The 17,639-nt window shown below is 46.5% G+C and overlaps 1 protein-coding gene across 2 annotated transcripts in view; it reads left to right on the forward strand.

Annotated features, from left to right (window-relative positions):
- abr (ABR activator of RhoGEF and GTPase) overlaps nucleotides 1–17,639 on the forward strand; it is a 124,177-nt gene that overhangs the window by 19,710 nt on the left and 86,828 nt on the right. Inside the window, exon 1 of one of the 2 annotated variants that reach the window (XM_012822022.3) lies at nucleotides 143–1,315. The exons of the other annotated variant lie outside the window; for it this stretch is intronic. Within the exon in view, the coding sequence (XP_012677476.2) occupies nucleotides 1,255–1,315 (61 nt within the window). The 5' untranslated portion in view covers nucleotides 143–1,254. Of the gene's footprint in view, nucleotides 1–142; nucleotides 1,316–17,639 lie in introns of those variants that run through there. 2 annotated transcript variants of the gene reach the window in all.

Here is a 17,639-nt window from a genome sequence, read left to right on the forward strand (position 1 = left end):
TCATAGCTTTTAGCAATACACACACACACACACACACACACACACACACACACACAAAGTGTATAATATTTCAAGAAATTGTGATGTAAAACTAGATAAGTGTAAGCTAAGTTAAAGATGATGTTCCAGTGCACCAGCTCCTTCCTACTCCTAATTTTCTGGTGCTCTGCATCTTTTCTTATCCTTCTCTTTTTTTCTTTTTTTTCTCCTGTCCTGTCCTCCCTTATTCTTGTTCATTCGGCATTAGATCACTGTGACTAAACCCACCTTTCTTAGTACAGCTGCCTAGCAGAGGCCACATTCCTCTTCACATGTGAACACTATACAGAGAAAGAGGGCAACATATGGATGAGGCGTAGGAGAGAAAGAAAGAGAGTGGGTTGGTGGAAGAGAGGGAGGGAGAGTATCACTCCAGAGCCCATACCCCTCTTGAGAGTACCACTAATGTAGCATCGTCAGAGAGAGAGAGCGAGAAAGAGAGAGAGATGTGTTAGTCTGATGGATGAGTGTTAAAAGAGGACAGAGCAACACAAGGGACCAGAGGCCAAACAACAGGAAAGAGAACACAGCTGACAGAAGCTTCAGACAGCACTGTGGAGTTATTGTATTTTTTTTATACCTTCTTTTTGAAAGATATTTCTGTAACTGAGCACCGAAGAGGAACGAGCCGTCTGACAGCCTTTGAAGACCTCCAATTTTATAACAAGGAGGAGGAGAACGCAATATTTGAGAGCAGAGTAAAAAATAAAAAAATAAATAGAAGGGATATATAAACATCGTCAGAAAGCCAGTGAGAGAGATTGTCGGAGAGGTAGAGGGAGAGAGAGAGAGAGAGAAAAAAACGGTGAGTGAGGGAACGAGAGAGGGAGTGCTTTCCCTTCCCTAGCAACGGTTGGCAGTGTGCGAGAGGCTTCAGCCTGTTGTCTTGTGGCAGCGCGCGCGAGTGAGTGTCAGTGTGTGTATGTGAAAGACGCCGTTAGCCAAAGAGAACCGCTCCTGCTCTCCCCTCTCTCTTCAATCTTGTCTAGCCCTCGCCACCCCAGGTGGCTTACTCCTCCTTTTGTGCTCTGAGATGACAGCCTCCTTCCATCCGTGAAGAAAGAAGGAGTCGTTTAAATCACGAGTATACCGAGCCAGCGAGAAAAGGATTGAGCGAGAGCTAAAGAAAGGGAAAGCGACTAGCGGAGAAGTAACGAGTCGAGAAAAAGGGGACGCGTTAACGGAACAAGTCTGGAGGAAGCGCCAGGAGTCGGGATGGAGCACCTGAGCACGCGAGGTCTGCCCAGGCTCTCCTGGATCGACACTCTCTATAGCAGTACGTATACGTTCATACCCGTCCCCCTGGACTACTCCATCGCTGTTTCTCTCCTCCGCCCTTGTTTCTCTCACCGAGACAGACGTCTAATCGCGTTATGAGCAGGGCATTTGACACAGTCAGGGCGCGGGGTCTTGGCAAGGATTTGTGTATGAGGAACGGAGGGTGGTTGGGTTTTGTGTCGCTAAGGATTTATGTTTGTGTGTGTTTTTTTGTTTTTCATTTTGAAATTGCTCTATATGTATTTGGACTGAGGGTGAAATGTGTTTGTGGACCATTTGGGGTTCGCTCTGTGCATATGAATTTGGACAGCATGTTTGTTTTGTTTGTGGACAGTTGTCCCCTGATGCCCAAGCTTGTGTTGATCACTTCAGGTAATCCGACTGTGGAACATGAAATCCATCTGCCTCAACATTTTTTCCATCTGAGCGATTCAGGAATGATTTGTGTTTGTCCCAGATTTGTTCCAGTTCCAATCTATTTAAGCGTAACGCAAGGAATTTACGACTGTCTGCAGTTTTTGCAAATAGTGTGTCCTCTGATCTGACTTAACACAGGCTGTTTACATGCTTCTGAGCAGTGATGTCATCCTGAGAGCAAAAACAGCACCTGCTGTAGCTGTGTTAGGATTGAACATGGGAGGTAGGCAGTGGGTGTGCGGCACACTGGTCCCGCTGTGAGGTTGGTTACGTAAAGAGTTGCGTAGGCACACGTTAAAGGAAAGACCGGTAGCCCTGATTATGCTAGTGAATGAAATATAGTGTAAATCATTTTAAAAGCCCTCCCTTCCTTAACTTCAGCACTCAGAATCCCTGCTAAAGTCTCTCACTCTTTCAGTGATTTCTTATACCACCTCAGCCTATAAATGGTGCTGTGGTTTTGAGTCCAGACAGGGATTATGGATTATGTAACTGTCTGTTTGTTTGTTTGTTTGTTTGTTGTATCAGAAATGGTTTCAGTGTTGATTTGTTGATGGGGAGGGAGGGAGGGAGAGGCAGAGGGCGAGTGAGAGGCAGTTGAAGAGGGAGAGGGAGAGGGAGGGGTAAGGGCAGGGGTAGTTGTATCTGTGACTGAGGAGAGATGGGGCTCTATCACTGCGCCCTGCCATATTGCCTGGGCAAATGGGTTTATGGAGCAAGCATCTGTTAGGGGCACTAATGCTTTTTGTTAGCCTTTGATGACTTTATTGGTGGGATGGCCTAGTGCTCAGCAGAAACACAGACACAGCTCTGAGTTGGAGCCACTGAGGCTTTAGAGAGCCCATCTGTTGATGCTAGTGCAAAAATACAGATCATCTCCTAACCTGTTCAATTACGTAATCTTATGTCTTCAAATTACATTCTTCTTGATAATATTCTTTACTTCGTAACAGGAATGGCTTTGTAATCCCATTCTGTTTTGAATGTGTGGCCGATGTAACCCCAAAATGAATAATGTATGAACTCTATAAAAAATGAATGCACCATCATACACAACAAAAGCGGTTCCTTTTGGATTCTGAAGCCGTGCTATATCCAGGCAGGCTAAAGTCAATATTAGCGAGTGTTTATTGATAGTGGCAAATGTGGTGACTTCTAACCTCTCAGTCTTGTTAGCCTTTCATAGAGCACTTAGTTAACATCTACATCTGGCAGAAGCAGTTGGTATACACAGTTGTTATGCTTTTGTTGTAAAACACTAGCAAAACTGCATATGTGTTTCCAGCCTCTCATCTCTCCCTTTGCTAGTGCCACCATTTCACTGCTAAGACTTTTTCTTTTTCTTCCACATATCTCTTATGGTCACCTTTCTTTGGTTAAGGGCATCATGTTTGGACAGAGCAGCTTAGAGTTTTTTGTCCTTGTTGTTGTGTTGATGTGTTGGACCACTAAAGAGGGGATATCAGCACACCCTATGCTTGGCTGTTGGACACGTACTGCTAACACATTTGAGATGTTTTGATGTCTTCTATGTGCACTCTGGTCTGTGGGAGAAAGACCAAACATTTTGTGTGCTTTGGATCTCATTTCCCTGCTCTTTTCCATAGGACGGCACCAGCACCTCATCAGCATCAGCAATGCCTGCACACTGTAGCAGTTTAGATCCAACACATACGCTTCATATGCAACTATGAGGCTGTCTCAGGGTTTTTAAATACATGAATGTCACTCACCACCTCACCGATCTCTGAATAACTCTTACTGTATCCTGCTGTCCCTGTCCCTAGCAGGAAGAAAAGCACTGCACATCTGTCAAAAGATAAGCCAAATGTCATATGGAGAAAACCGTGTCACACACACACACACACGCACACACACACAAACACACACACTCTCTCTCTCTCTCTCTCTCTCTCTCTCTCTCTCTCTCTCTTAATGTCTTGGCATCTGTAGGCCCCACCCCCACCCCCTTGTCTTTGTTAGGTTGCCTCTCCAGCAGAAGCCCAAATGCTTTTTGCCCCGCAGCCCAGGACACTTCCCTATTACTCATTCGCCAGCGATGCCATGGAGATGCTCCCTTCTCTCCGATGTCCTCTAGTAATAGCCGCCTTGTTTGCATGCCTCTTAGCTAAGCACACAGAGCACAGAGCTGATATGAAGGCTCTGAGCATACACACGTGAGCCATGCTTATGTAGACAATTGGAGAATAATTCACCATCTTCTCCTCGTCGTGGTGATGGTGGTGTGTCACATGACTGTGGGTGAGCAGCATGCAGAGGCTGGTTATGTAAGAAGGGATTTTAGCGCAGCAGCAGTGGAGACACCCCCCCCCCCAGCCCCCCATGTTGGCTAATCCCACTGACTGCCGTAGCAGCTGACTGGGATTTTTTGCAGCTGTGGGAGGCCAGGGATTAACCCCCCACACCCCCTCCCCCCGCTTTAATCCATGTTGGGAGACGGGGGTGTAGGGGGTAGTGCTGAGGCCAGACACACGCAGAGGTGTGAGATGTTGCCCCACTGGACTATAATCTGATGATGCTGGGATGCTTTGAAATGTGATTACTGGAATAAGGTTTGGTTAGGCCACAGGTTAGGGTGACATTCATTTGTTATGCATGCTTTGTGAGAGACAAATCACACATCCCCACACACACACACACACACACACACACACACACACATTAATGTAAATGTGTGACTCAGTTATGGAACATACTTACACATGAGGCTATACAAACAATCACATACACATCACATGGTTGTTGTCACACATATGGCTACACTTTCAAATCATGTGGCTGAGGCACTTAAGCCTGTGGCACAATCGCCTTCGTCATGCCTGCAGCACAAGTGACATAGGCTCCCACCTATGTGTTGAGCCTTAAGCTTTGAGACGGCTTATGCAAGTGGGACAGAGGAGCAGAACACTATGTATGAGCACACGTGAAAAAAGGCTTTTGGTCTTGGGTGTGTAGTCCTGAAAGGAAGTAACATTGCCAAAATATTGAAGATAATCAACATTATCTACATTAAGATTGCCTTCATTAAGTACAACAAAAATACACTGTCGTTTTATAGAGCTTTTAGATTTACATTGTCACTTAAGGCTCAAGAAACGTATTCCATGTATAGCTTCACATTTCTCTGTGTGATTTCATCACTGCTTCTTTCTTCTGTGGTGCGGTGATTTTCGCGTTGATTGCTTCCGTTGAACGAGTGATCAGTGCAGAGCTCGGCATTGGGAGGCGGCATGATGGGAAAAGCCCTGATCAGCACGCGCATCCGTCTGTGGCTCGTCTCCCAGCTCTGTGTTATTGATTTCACAAAGAGGGATTTCCTGCTCTCGCAGTCCTTCAACGCTACCAGCCCCTCGCTGCAGACAGTCATTTAGGTTGGTGTGTGTGGGGTGTGAGAGAGTGCCTGCTGCACCGTAAGGGCAATGGCACCTCACTCACCAGTCCATCACCCACTATATCTGTAAAGCAGAGAGAGAGTTCTGGAGAGGCAGAGAAGGAAAGCAAGAGAGAAAGACACATAGTGAGTGAGACTCTGTTCGGTGGGTTGTTAGCGTAGGAGTCCTGATCAATGGTCACTGTGGCTTGTTTTCAGGCTCATCAATCAGAGCCTCGAAGCTCAGACATGGTCTAGCGGTGAGAGAAAGGTTAATGTCATCTCAGATGTCTCGGCCTGGAGCCCATATACAGGACTTCAGCTCTGGGCCCACTTCTGGATTTACAATTAGATATTAATCAACGGTGCACTTCACTACACATCAAGGCTCTCTTGCAAACATTAGCAAGCCATTTATTAAGACAAAAACAAGACACTAAAGGATTTGTGTTTGTTTGTTGTGTGAAGTCAGGGATTCTTGCCTCCACGACTGCACTGAACTGTAAAAGCTCTTTTGTGGCTCAGCCAAAATAAGTAAGTGGATTTATCGACACTGTCCCTCCCACCCTCCTCACTGGAAACCCCAAAGCCGTCTTTGTCCGCCATGATTTCTACACCTGCACCTGTGTGGTTGGACCAAACTCTCACAACATTCACTTGTTCCCTGAGACGTTCTCACAGTTGGCAGTGTCTATTTCAGACCCTCTCTCTGTACTTTTGTGCTTTTCCATTTTGTGTAAGCCTCTCATTTCTCTCTGTAACTATGGGAACGGAGGCAACGAGAGAGATCCGCGCTGCTCTCGTCGGTGGGGCTCGGGAAAGCCGTGTGTCTCGCTGAGCACAAACACGCAGACGGACAACGGACCATTACGTAAGGCAGTGCCTCGATGACCACCGAAAACTCACCCTATCCATTACCAACCGTATCCTTCTTCCGGGCATTTGCGTGCTTCTACTGTGGCCTGGAGTGCTCGCATTCTTTTGGAAGAGAGCACGAGTTATGTAAGATTAACCAGGGTCAAATCTGTGATGAATAGCCTAAATTGGCAGTTCTCCTTTTTGTGCAGCGTAGGAGAGAGAGAGGGAGAGAAGGAGAGGGCACAGAGAGAAGGAGAGGGCACAGAGAGAAGGGGTCGTTGAGTGCGAGGGAGTGCGCTTGAGTGAGGGGGTTTGTGTGCTGCTCTTCTCTGCGAAGCCCTGAAGTAAGAGTTTTGTGGGTAATTTATCAGCTGTTTGCTGAAGCCCCACCTGCTGCAGACCCAGTCATTAGTATTCTGCTGCAGCGGGTCCAGCATGTGTGGCTCTTAGAGAGACAGTCCCTGCAGAGAAGATGTTACCCTCTCTATAGATATAGCACCGTGACAAAAAAATACTATACACACGTGCACGCTCACACACGCATGCACACGCACAATCACATGGACAGAAGCACCAGAGGCTGCTCTTCGAAGAATACAGAGCTGTGGCTCCTAGGATCATTAAAATACTGCATTTATTCACTTCTGAAATATGTAAAGATAATTTGATTTGTATTTTAGAAACTACCCAAAGGTTTTTTATAAGCTGCTTCACAATAGACATCTACATGAGATGAATCGGATGACTACACGATAGGTTGCCTTATAAATAGTTTTTCAATAAAAGTTTGGTCCACAACAGTTGTTATTTGACACAAAATGGTTGGGGGTGTTCTCTCCTGTATCTCCACTCTCTAGATTTTATATAACAGAGCCTGCTTCCCTATTCTCACAAGCCAATTCTTAGGCAAAGTGGATATAATTGGGTGAAATTGTTCCTCTGGAGGTTGTCCCAGTCTTTGAAATATTTCATGTCAAGTCTTTGTTAGCATCCGAGCACATTATTCTGTGATGGTACGAAACTTGCAGTGTGGTGTGATAACTTTGGCGGTGATGCTCGATGGGCTTGCATAGCTCTGGGCGCTGAGATGAGACACAGCACCTAACCACACAGCGCTCTCTGGGTGCTTACACAGAGCGCAGTTTCAGCTCCATAGCACACTACAGAGGCATCTCCCACAGAGAGTGTGTGACAGAACAGTGCTTTGTGTGAGTGATGAAGTCGTCGTCATCCTCCTCCTCGTCCTCCTCCAGTTTCTCTCGGTCACAGTGCACCTCCTAGACTGTCACTACTATCTAGATGATAAATATAATTGAACACCCAACTGCAAGAGTTTTGTTGAAGGCAATGCATAGCCTGGAATTCTTGTTGTCTCTGGTGCATTATTGGACAGATGGAGGTGATTTAGGCCACCACGGAAGCCTTCAGACAGTGACGAGAGCCCTGTGGAGGCGATGACTAGGAGACTAATGAAAGGCATCAAATCTCATTTCTGACTCTTGCATTATCTGCCCTGAGGCAGAAGACCATCTCTACCTTAATACAACCTTTGCCACATGCATAATAAACTCAAAGTACGCTAAAGTAGATGTTCTAAGGACACATTTCTTGTCTCCATCTTATTTTCCTTCTTCTTTCTGTACCCGTGGCCTGCATGTGTCTGTGACCGTAGGCTTCCGGGGCGCTGTCTTTGCTCATTTGCATCATGGCTGTTGTCATGGGCTCCTTGATCATGGCTGTTGTCATGGGATCCTTGTCCACTGAGGGCTTGGCTGTGCTCTCCAGTGGCCGACAGGCTCTCCTCTCGGGCTGGTAACCGGAGCCCTGCTGCCTCTCCCTGTGATGGGTGGACCAATGGATGCACGATAGGGCAGACCCCACACACACACACACCACACACACACATACACACACAAGCCAGGCTACGCCAATGGGCTCCTTGCCTTGTTTACATCCGAGTAGAAGTCAGGGTGTGATTAAGCATGCAGGGCAGTGGAGCGAAAGAGAAGCAAGGATCGGAGAAGAGGGGGAGGGAGGGAGGAAGGAAAGAGAGAAAAGGAAAGAGTGGGGCTTCCATTAGAAGGATGGCTTTGAGGCACTTAGAGCTGTGATACACTAGGCGGTTTATTCAAGCAACTTGAACAGGCAGTCTGTCTGCCTTGTAGATGGAATGAGGATGGCGAAATTGGGACAAACTCAGGGTGAGAAACACGGAGAGACAACCAAAAAGCATTTGTTCATTTGAAAGTCATGTATGCATGTACACAGCTTTTCAGCGTTGCCCCGAAGAAGGTGTTGAGTAGCATATATAATGGCAGGAAGCCCTAACATAGCATGTTCACTTGCTAGTATTATTCAAGGGTGCTTACTGTATGCTAACAATGTGTATCTGGCATTTTGTTGGGTAGAAGTGTTTCCAACTGCTCCCAACTGAAGTCAGCCATTGGCAGGTAGTTGAGGCATGGAATTGTGAGTGCTGTGAGAGAGAAAAGCTCTATATAGAAAGGAAATCCAAAGTGTTTTCAAGCTGATACTAGAATAAACTGGTTGTTAAAACTAAAAGGATGCGTAGAAACAGTATCCCTATATATAGCGACTGTATCCTTATCCCTGTCCTTCTGTCAGGCCTCAGAAGCTGAACTCGTCCGAACAGTAAAAGCCATTTCACGTATTTTCCCCTTCACCAGCACTAACACGAAGATCCAACAGATGGACGCCGTTCCCTGAGGGATGAAGACATTGCATGCTGATATCTTTTGCTCAGAATTTTTTTTCTGTGAACCCGAACTCACTGTGTCGCAGAGATCCTCAACTCACGAGCTTTAGAAACTGCCGTTTTTTTCTGTGAACAGTCAGAACTAGCAATTCATTGACTCACTGGGGAGCATCAGGTCTGTTTTGACTGTGTGCTCGATCCTCGTATCTCAAGGTGAGCCGGGGAGTCAGAGGCACGCATTTGATTGATTGGTGTCAGTGAGGCTGGGGTAGAGGAGGGATGGAAGAGTTCATCCTCATCAGTATTAAAAGCGTGAGGAGCTGTCAGGAAGAGAGATGAGATGGCTGTGTGGAGAAGTTGGGACATAAAGTGTGTGTGTGTGTGTGTGTGTGTGTGTGTGTGTGTGTGTGTGTGTGTGTGTGTGTGTGTGTGTGTGTGTGTGTGTGTGTGTGTGTGTGTGTGTGTGTGTGTGTGTGTGTGTGTGTGTGTGTGTGTGTGTGTGTGTGTGTGTTGGGAGGTTAAGGGGTTTCATATAAAGTTTGTTGTTGTGACATGCTCAGAATTCACAGTGTGTTCACGCTGATGCCTCCAGTGGGTTGACACCCCCAGTTGTGTTGGGTCGACATAATTGCAGGTTGTTTACGGCTGCTGCCAGTCATCTGTTTCAGTTCAACAGCTGTGTAATCCACATGACTCAAACCATACCGTGCTTTATTTTGCTCACAACTGAACCCAGGCACTGTAATCCAGTCATGAACTGCATACATTTTTGATCCCGCTTCTCCCAGTATTGTTTATTTTTTGTCATATTTTGCTATTCTCTCTGGCGTTGATGCATGTGCTGTCTTCACAGGAACCGTAGGCTCTTTCATCAGGCCTGATTCAAAGTGATGGTGCTATATATGCAGTGAGTAGCGTGATGGAGGACACTGCTCTCCACAGCGGTTGCATAAGACTCCTACGCAGCTGCCTCACTCTCCTGCCTGGCCTCAGACCCTCTCCTGAAGGCTCACATAGTCATGGCAGGTCTGAGGTCAGCTCCCTCCGCCCCTGACTAACGTACTGTCCTCACTACAGCCCGGCGAACAGGATTGGGCTTATCAGACTGATTTCAATCAGTCATCATGCTGAAATGGAATCAGAGTTCTTTTACTTTTTACTTTTACACTCTTGTGCTTTTAGTGTAGTCAAGCGGATCCATTGTGAGTTGTTATGCTGGTGACTCCCGGTTGGATTCAGATGCTTGGATTGCGTCCGTGTCTGTGCGTCTAATTGTGAGCCGACATGCTTCATGCCCTTGTAATCAAGTAAATTAAATCTTGGTAATTGAGGGTTCTCTGAAATGTGTAGGCTTCTTCACCGCATGAATTATGTAGGTCATGGCAGGTGACACACCTTGACGATCATTATTTCATATTGTGAAAGCAGTGGATCTCTGCACAGTGTTTGTTTTTCTTTTCTCACTATCGTTTTTCTGCCTTCAGCAGTAGCTAAATGCTTAACTTAATGCTATCCAGTCAGGGACAAGAGGTTCTTGATTCATTCTGAGGGTGACGGTGAGACATCAGATTGATTGGACAGACAGATAGTTTTGGTTTTGCCCGTATAAACTTATGCTAGTATTCTTGGAACCAGGAGGTGCAAAACTTGTGAAGGTGCTGGTGTTCATTCTTTCTCTTCCTCTCTTTCACTCGCTTCTCTTTCTCTTTGTGACCCTAATACATGTAATCACTGAATAGTTAGGCGGGGGGGTGTGGGCTAATTAGAATGTATAGAATGTGGTGCCATGGTAACAGAATGGTGGTGGTGGTGGTGGGGGGTGTTTATGATGTATGCGCGTGGCATTTGAGCACAACGACTCTTATCTCCCTCTGCAGGCCGAGGGGCCGTGCGGCTCCATCAGATCCACACCGCAGGCCTGTCATTTCCTTCGCTTTGTTCCCAACCACCCACCACCCGCCCAGCAAAGCCCTGCCTGTCACCGTGGCCCATTGTATGGATGACAAGCTGTTCCTTTCCTCTTTGTGCACGTGTGCGTAGGTGTGAGCGTTTTTTTGTTTTGTTTTGTTTTGTCTTTTTCCCTTTTTATCACCGTATAATTACGACTGAATTTGTCTTAATATGAGGAGAGAGGGTTCTGTGTGAAGGTTTTCAAGCTGTCTTCACCTCACTGTGTCCAGCAGATCAGCACTTAAAAAAAGAGCCAACTGAAGATGCTTCCACTACCCTTCTCTTATCTCTAGACAGATTTTGGCTCAGCACTCTCGTTGTGAAAAATAAGCCAGGCCTTATATTTTGATCTTATTTGGATCTTGAGATGGCGCCTGCATAATATCAGGCCGCACCCGTCCTCCCAGTGGTGCAGCGCAGCTCATTAGCCCGGGAGCCTCAGTCCCCCGTTTGCCGTCTAGGGCTCAGGTGGCGTGTAGTCATGCATTTATGAGTCAAGTGGGGACTCCAGCAGGCTGTTGACCTTTTTCGAAGCGGCAAACTTCACTTAAGCGCCGTGTGGTAACTAGATTTAATGTTGCTTTTTTAATGGCGGACATCACCGAGGCCAGACAGGAGCAGCAGGAGTCGTCCCCCCCCCCCACACACAGACAATTCCACAGAGTGCAGAGTGCTCTACATGTGGGGAGCCAAGAAAGTCTCCTTTAAATTTTACGGCAGCTTTTAAGTCTCACACAGGGACAATGGTTTCACCTTTTAAGGCTGCCAGCTACAGAATCGCCAGGCAGCATTTACACTAGTGTTTTAGTTAACTTTACTCAAATGCCATCAAGCCTTTTGTGCAGTTTTTCCTCTTGTGCCAAAATCACAGGTCATTACTAACACAGTATAAAAGGAGTGTGAGTGTTTTTGACTGTGTTTGAAGTTGATTTGAAACCCGACTCCTTTAGTCGTTCTCCAGTCGTTCTCTTTCATTTTAGTCACTCTCATCCTCAGCCACTGATTGAGCTATAAATACACACTGTGCAAGATGTCCTTCAGGTCAGGCACTTGCACCCCTCCGCTTTAGTGAGGAGTAGGAGAGGAAACCATTCACACTGTGTGTAAAGAAGGCAAACATACCTCTGTGTAGACAGTTTAGCTTTGTCTGTTCTGTTCTGTTCAGTAAATTGCCACCTCCAAAAATATGTTTTGGGTGTGTGTGAGAAAGAGAGAAAAAGAAAGACAGACAGAGAGAGAGAGAGAGAGAGAGAGCATAAATAGCCGATGCAATCCTGTATCTCTTGATAATGCTTTCTGCTGTCTATTCCAGCAAACCCAGCGCCTGTCCAGAACAGTTTGGCTGTGAACGTGTGATGGAAGGCCAGCTCTCTCTGTGTCGCTGCAGCTCACCTTATAAATAGCAGTGTGCAATAGGGTTTGTGTGAGAGAGAAATTTCCAATTTAATGCTCAGGTGGTAATGGTAATTGGAATTCCGTTCACTGTTCTCAAGAATAAGGCAAGACAACAGCAGTATGTTTGTGTGTGGGTGGGTGGGTGGGTGTGTGTGTGTGTGTGTGTGTGTGTGTGTGTGTGTGTGTGGGTGGGTGGGTGGGTGTGTGTGTGTTTGTGTGTGTGCGCGCATATATGTTTGTGTACACATGAGAACCCTTTATTAGGCACTCAGCTGTATCCACAGATTGGCTGATAGGGATGTGTCAGTGTTTATATGGTGTGTGTGTGTGTATATATATGTATCTGCATATGAGATAAAAAAAAATGAATTAGATAGAGCAAAATACACTTTTCAAATTGAGAGAGAGAAGAAAACACATGAAAGGTTGTGTGCTTCTGTTCCTTACATGGCAGGCCCAGGGCGTTTTCTCGTTGTTTTATTGATTTCTACAGAAGTGGCAATGGATCTTTTCAGATGCTCCCTTGGGATGGACCACCAATCCATTGCCCCGTGTTTCTAATAGCACAAGGACATTGTGCTTTGCCCCCCCCCCCCCCCTCCGGATCGTTGTGAGCCTCATGACTGTACTGATAAATACCTGGAGGCCTAGATGATTATTTACCTGAGGGTGAGGAGTCGTATTTCTCCTCGCTTCTTCATTTGTCCTCCCCCTTTGCGCTGTGTGATTAATCTCTCCAGCTCGGCGACGTCACGTGAGCTCCGTCTCTGATCGGTGAAGGGCTGCGCAGATGGTGGAGCTGGCGTCGCTAGTCGCTAGCCCAAACTGCCACCTGCCCCTCCCTCCTCTACCTCTGCCTCCCCCTCCATCTAGTCCCCCCACTGTGAGTGACATCCCTAAAAGAAATAACCCAGGCACTGAGCAGCACAGCCCTATCCCTGACCTGGTTCACCACACGAGGTGCCACCCAACGTCAGGGACGTCTCGACACACTTCCTCTTAGCAGTCGGGAAAAAGGCTAATCCACCCTGATCAAAAGCTAAAGCTTTTCTCTCCCTCTTTTTTTTGTTTTTTTTTGGCTTTGGCAGTGAGCCTAAAATTTGTTCTGCCTTTTTCTTTAAACTTCCTCCTTCCATAAGGAATTAACAGTCAGCAGAGATTACGTAATGTGTTTGAGCGCCAGACAGCATCGAAAAGTGCTGAGAAAGAAGGACTTGTTTTTCTCCCCACTTCCTCTCTATCCCCGCTTCTACTCTTTTCCCTTACCACAGTTTCTCTGCCAGCCCCTGCTTCACGAAATAAGTGCATATGTCCTTTCTTTTACTGCATCATTGGCCCGTTGGGTATTATTTGTCCAAAGTTGATCGAACAGCATGCCAGTGTGACATGTTTTGGGCTCATCAATAAGATGATACTGAGGATCTTCACCAGCTACTGCCTCACCAAAGACTGTGCTTATGCAGTGCAATGCCTGCTAGGCTTGGATCTACTTGGATCAGTGGCCAGTAGACTCTCAGTGTGTGAGAGACCTGAGGATCTCAACCTCAGCTTCCAGAGCCCCTTAACCCCTTGCTATTAGCACACGCACGCAATCTAAAGTTCTCTTTCAAGCATTTGTTTGCTGTACACATTCAGCTCTTTGGCAGACTAAGCCAAATGAATAGCCTCCACAATCCAGTGTGACAAATGTTAATTTGTGATAGGCTTACCTTTTGTGAGAGCGAGACCAGGAAATAAATAACTGATCAGATTTCCTGACTGATAGGGTCCTGGTCAGGAATGCTCTTAGAGCGCCCACAGGACATGACATATGTAACCGCTGCTGTTCGTGAGACGAGAATGGCGGGAGGTAAAAAAACACTGAGCTCCAGAGGAAGACACGAATAAGACGTGTCTATGACCGTAGGAATGTACCATGGGTTCGGTCGCAATGAGACTTTAGAATCCCTGGGTCTAAACTGCATGCATGAAGAATGCACCAATAAGCGTACAAGTCACCAACTCGTTTGGTGGAGAGGCATAAATATATTGATCTGCAGCTCCGGAGTCCTGCGATAACTTGAGTGAATTTTCACCTAACAGCAGTGCCGTCTTAAGTGAGAGTATCTTTGAGTCCACCTCCAATTCGATTCAATTTCATTTATATAGCACCAAAACAATAAAACTGTCTCCAGGCGCTTTACAGAGCCCAGAGCCTGACCCCCGAAGCACAAAGGCTAAAGGGGCAAGGAAAAACAACCTCTTTACAGGAAGAAACCTTGAGCAGAACCTCGGCTCATAAGGGGAGAGGAAGGGTATCTGTTTGGAACCCGCCAGGTAGAGATAGAAAAGGGTGGGTAAGGGTTTTGACACAGGGCCTAAGCGGATGAAACGACGGACCAGGGGGTGCGGTCCCACTCCCTTGCAGATAAATCCCACATGACACGCAGATATAGCAGCCAAACAAACATTGATTATGGAGAAGGCTTTCCCTGTATTGAGGAAGGTTTGTAGGAATGACAACACATTCCCCACAGTACACTGAAAGGGCACCTCCTCAATGGCAGTGCACCAGTGTTCAACCAGCAGCTTGTTTGCTGGCCACGCTTAGCTGACGACAAAGACTCTTCATGAGCAGTCGAGTTCAGTGGACGCTCTAGTTTGGTGACACGTGAGTTCCACTGAATTGTAGCCTCTGTTGGGGGACAGACTGGTTAAATATCTATTGTTTTGAATGCCTCCGTGTAACAATTAGCACCCAGCAAGTGAGTGGTTAGCTGCGCTCTGTGGACAATTAGCATAAAACCTAGGCAGCGTCGACAAGAGGTTTCTTATGAGCGAGAAGAGGTTGTTGAAAGACATTTTGCCACATGGGCATCGTATTACAAATGGGGTGGCCCCTCCCGAAAATCATAAGTGATCAGTCAATCCTGGTGTAGTGGTAGAGTGTATCTGAGTGATGGGTGGGGGAGGCGTACCCATAGTGAGATACCGGACAAATACTTGAAACTTGAACTTCTCTCATAGATAGCTTTCTATGTATGTAGTGATTTCAAATTTTCATTTATACATTTTAGGAAGAGAATTTGCATTTATCAGAGCATGTCATGTGTTGTGTTTATTAGGTTTTGTTGTGTCTTTGTTTACATTTTTGCCCAAGCCTGCACTATAAATAAGCATTTGGGTTCTGGCAGGGATTGTATAGAGAGCGCCACTCTAGCTCCGCCCACTCCAGTTCCCATGGCGATACTCACACATGTTATTGCGTGCCCCGTCCCCTCTCTCGCAGGCGGATAATTAACCCCCTCGATTTCGTTAGCAAAACATTTCCCCACTCTAATGGCACCCTTCATGGCTCCCCAGGAGCAGGACGAGGAGGGGATGGCGCTGTTGTGTGTGGGAGTGTTATTGTAACGGTAGCCAGCTGGTACAGTGCTGTGTAGTGATTAATCCTCGCTCCCCAACACCTTACGAGACAAGCTAGCGATAGATGCTAGCACCCTTGGGTTTTAACCTGCTTGCTAGCACACGTGCCTCCCATGCCCAAGGTTACGAGTTCGAGTCCGGTGCAGCACTGTGCTTGTCTACACAATTCAGGTTACCACTACCACTACCACTACCACAACACCTCTCTCTCTCTCTCTCTCTCTCTCTCTCTCTCTCTCTCTCTCTCTCTCTCTCTCTCTCTCTCTCTCTCTCTCTCTCTGTTCACACAACCCAGGAGCCGTGATGAACCCTGCCTGACACCAGGCGGAGTGAACAGGCGACAAGGGTTGGTTGAGGATAGGGAGGCGGAGAGTGCCCTGGCGCTGTCTGACACCTACGCAGGCCCAGTTTTTATAGCATCACGTTGTGACTGTGCTCTGACCCCCATTAGTGTTTTGAGTCCAAGGCCCTAGATGAGATGGTGGGTGGATGGGTGGTAATGGGTTGGCATGAAGAGATTAGGGTTACTGAGCGCACTCAAAATGATGTGTCCAGACAGCTAAAATCATCTGTCAAAACGTTTTTGTTTTGCAGCTGCAGGTTTCTAGTGTCTAAAAAGTGGATAATGATGCATAAATATAAACTCACGATTTGTAGTGTCCTTGAGCTATTTTTGTATGAATGTGTCTTTTGATGACATGAACTATAAAGAGGCAAAAAATCACTCTGACTTACGCAACCTGTATTCTGACATGACTAGGTTGAAGCGGGGGTATTTATTTGCTGCATTTGATAGGCAATTCAAAATGAAAATAGAATGTGACTCTTTGGAAGTCAAGTGCTCTGCACAACAGCCCTCTGACTCACTACCAGCTCGTTTGTGTTAAGAGCGACGTTTAGCTGCAGATAGGAACGAAGCCATTGACGTCAGCCCTCTTTAACATTCCGGATGTAATTGGTGAATGGCAGTTGTCATGGCAGCACAGGCCCCTACCACGACGATCTCTCCACTGGCTTTGACATGGCTCAAGTCATCAGAGGCATGATGGGAGCTGACAGGAGGGTTTGAAGTCTATGTGATGCTGCGCTGCACGTCACCATCACTGCCACAACACGCCACACTACCCCATAGGCCTGGGTTACACAATGTGCAGGAAGCCCTAGCCTGATCCAGCTCAAGCTCTGCGACACAGGGCTCTGACTCAGGATGCACAACACCAAGAGAATGATCAACATGGACAGTGGTTTTCAGTGACTAGGAAAGAAACTAAACTGAGATGAATGACGCAAAGGAATAGAGGAGTGCTGATTTGTTTGACGGTTTGGAGCACAGGGCGGTTCATGAACTCGTATTTTTCCTCTGAAGTCTCAGGGGTCCTGGCATTTGTGTGTGCTGACCATGGCATGGCCCACTCACAGGCCTGGAGCGGATGTTTTGTTGACAAAGTATTAGACTCGGGATCGCATCCACAAAATTAAACTGACATGACATGGAGTCTAAAGAGACTCTTTACACAAAACCAGTCCGTCAAAGAAGTTTTTAAAGTTCACTATTTTGGACAGCCATTTGTAAAAGATGCTATACAACTGAAATTTAATTGAATACAGATTCAATTAAATTACATATAATCAAGTGAATCATGAAAAACTGGAAGGTTTTAAAGGGGGGGAGGGGTTGGAGATTATTGACAGTGAACAAGAAGGATCTTCACATCTATGAGAGAATGCTGTTCGAGATACTTTCTCTTTGCGAAGAAACTTTCTCTTACTTTGCGAAGAAGACGCAACTCATTCTCCTGGATTCATACCAGTAAACAGGCATCCTTTTAAAGTCTTCTGAAGTTATTTTGCTCCTCGCAGTGCAATGAGTTATTGACCTCATTTTGTTATTGCGGCAAGAGGATGCAGTATTACGAGCCTGTTTGGAACGAAATGTACTCAAAGTGCAGGCCGCTCAATCGCAAAAGTGGCAGATTTACACATCCTGCCTATCAATATGTCATCGAGTGGCACAAGCAGCTGACAGGGCTTTTTTTTTTTTTTTCTCAATGGAGACTCCAAATGTAGACGGCCGGGGCGGAAACGCACAAGATTGATGCTGCAGCTGTGTGTGGAAGAGTGGCAGAGAGACTCACTCTTTACGCTTCCCCATCAGAGGCCCTTCATTGGTGGCCAGTCCTAAACAGATGC

This window comes from Clupea harengus, chromosome 8 (genome assembly GCF_900700415.2).
Source record: "Clupea harengus chromosome 8, Ch_v2.0.2, whole genome shotgun sequence".
NCBI lineage: Eukaryota > Metazoa > Chordata > Actinopteri > Clupeiformes > Clupeidae > Clupea > Clupea harengus.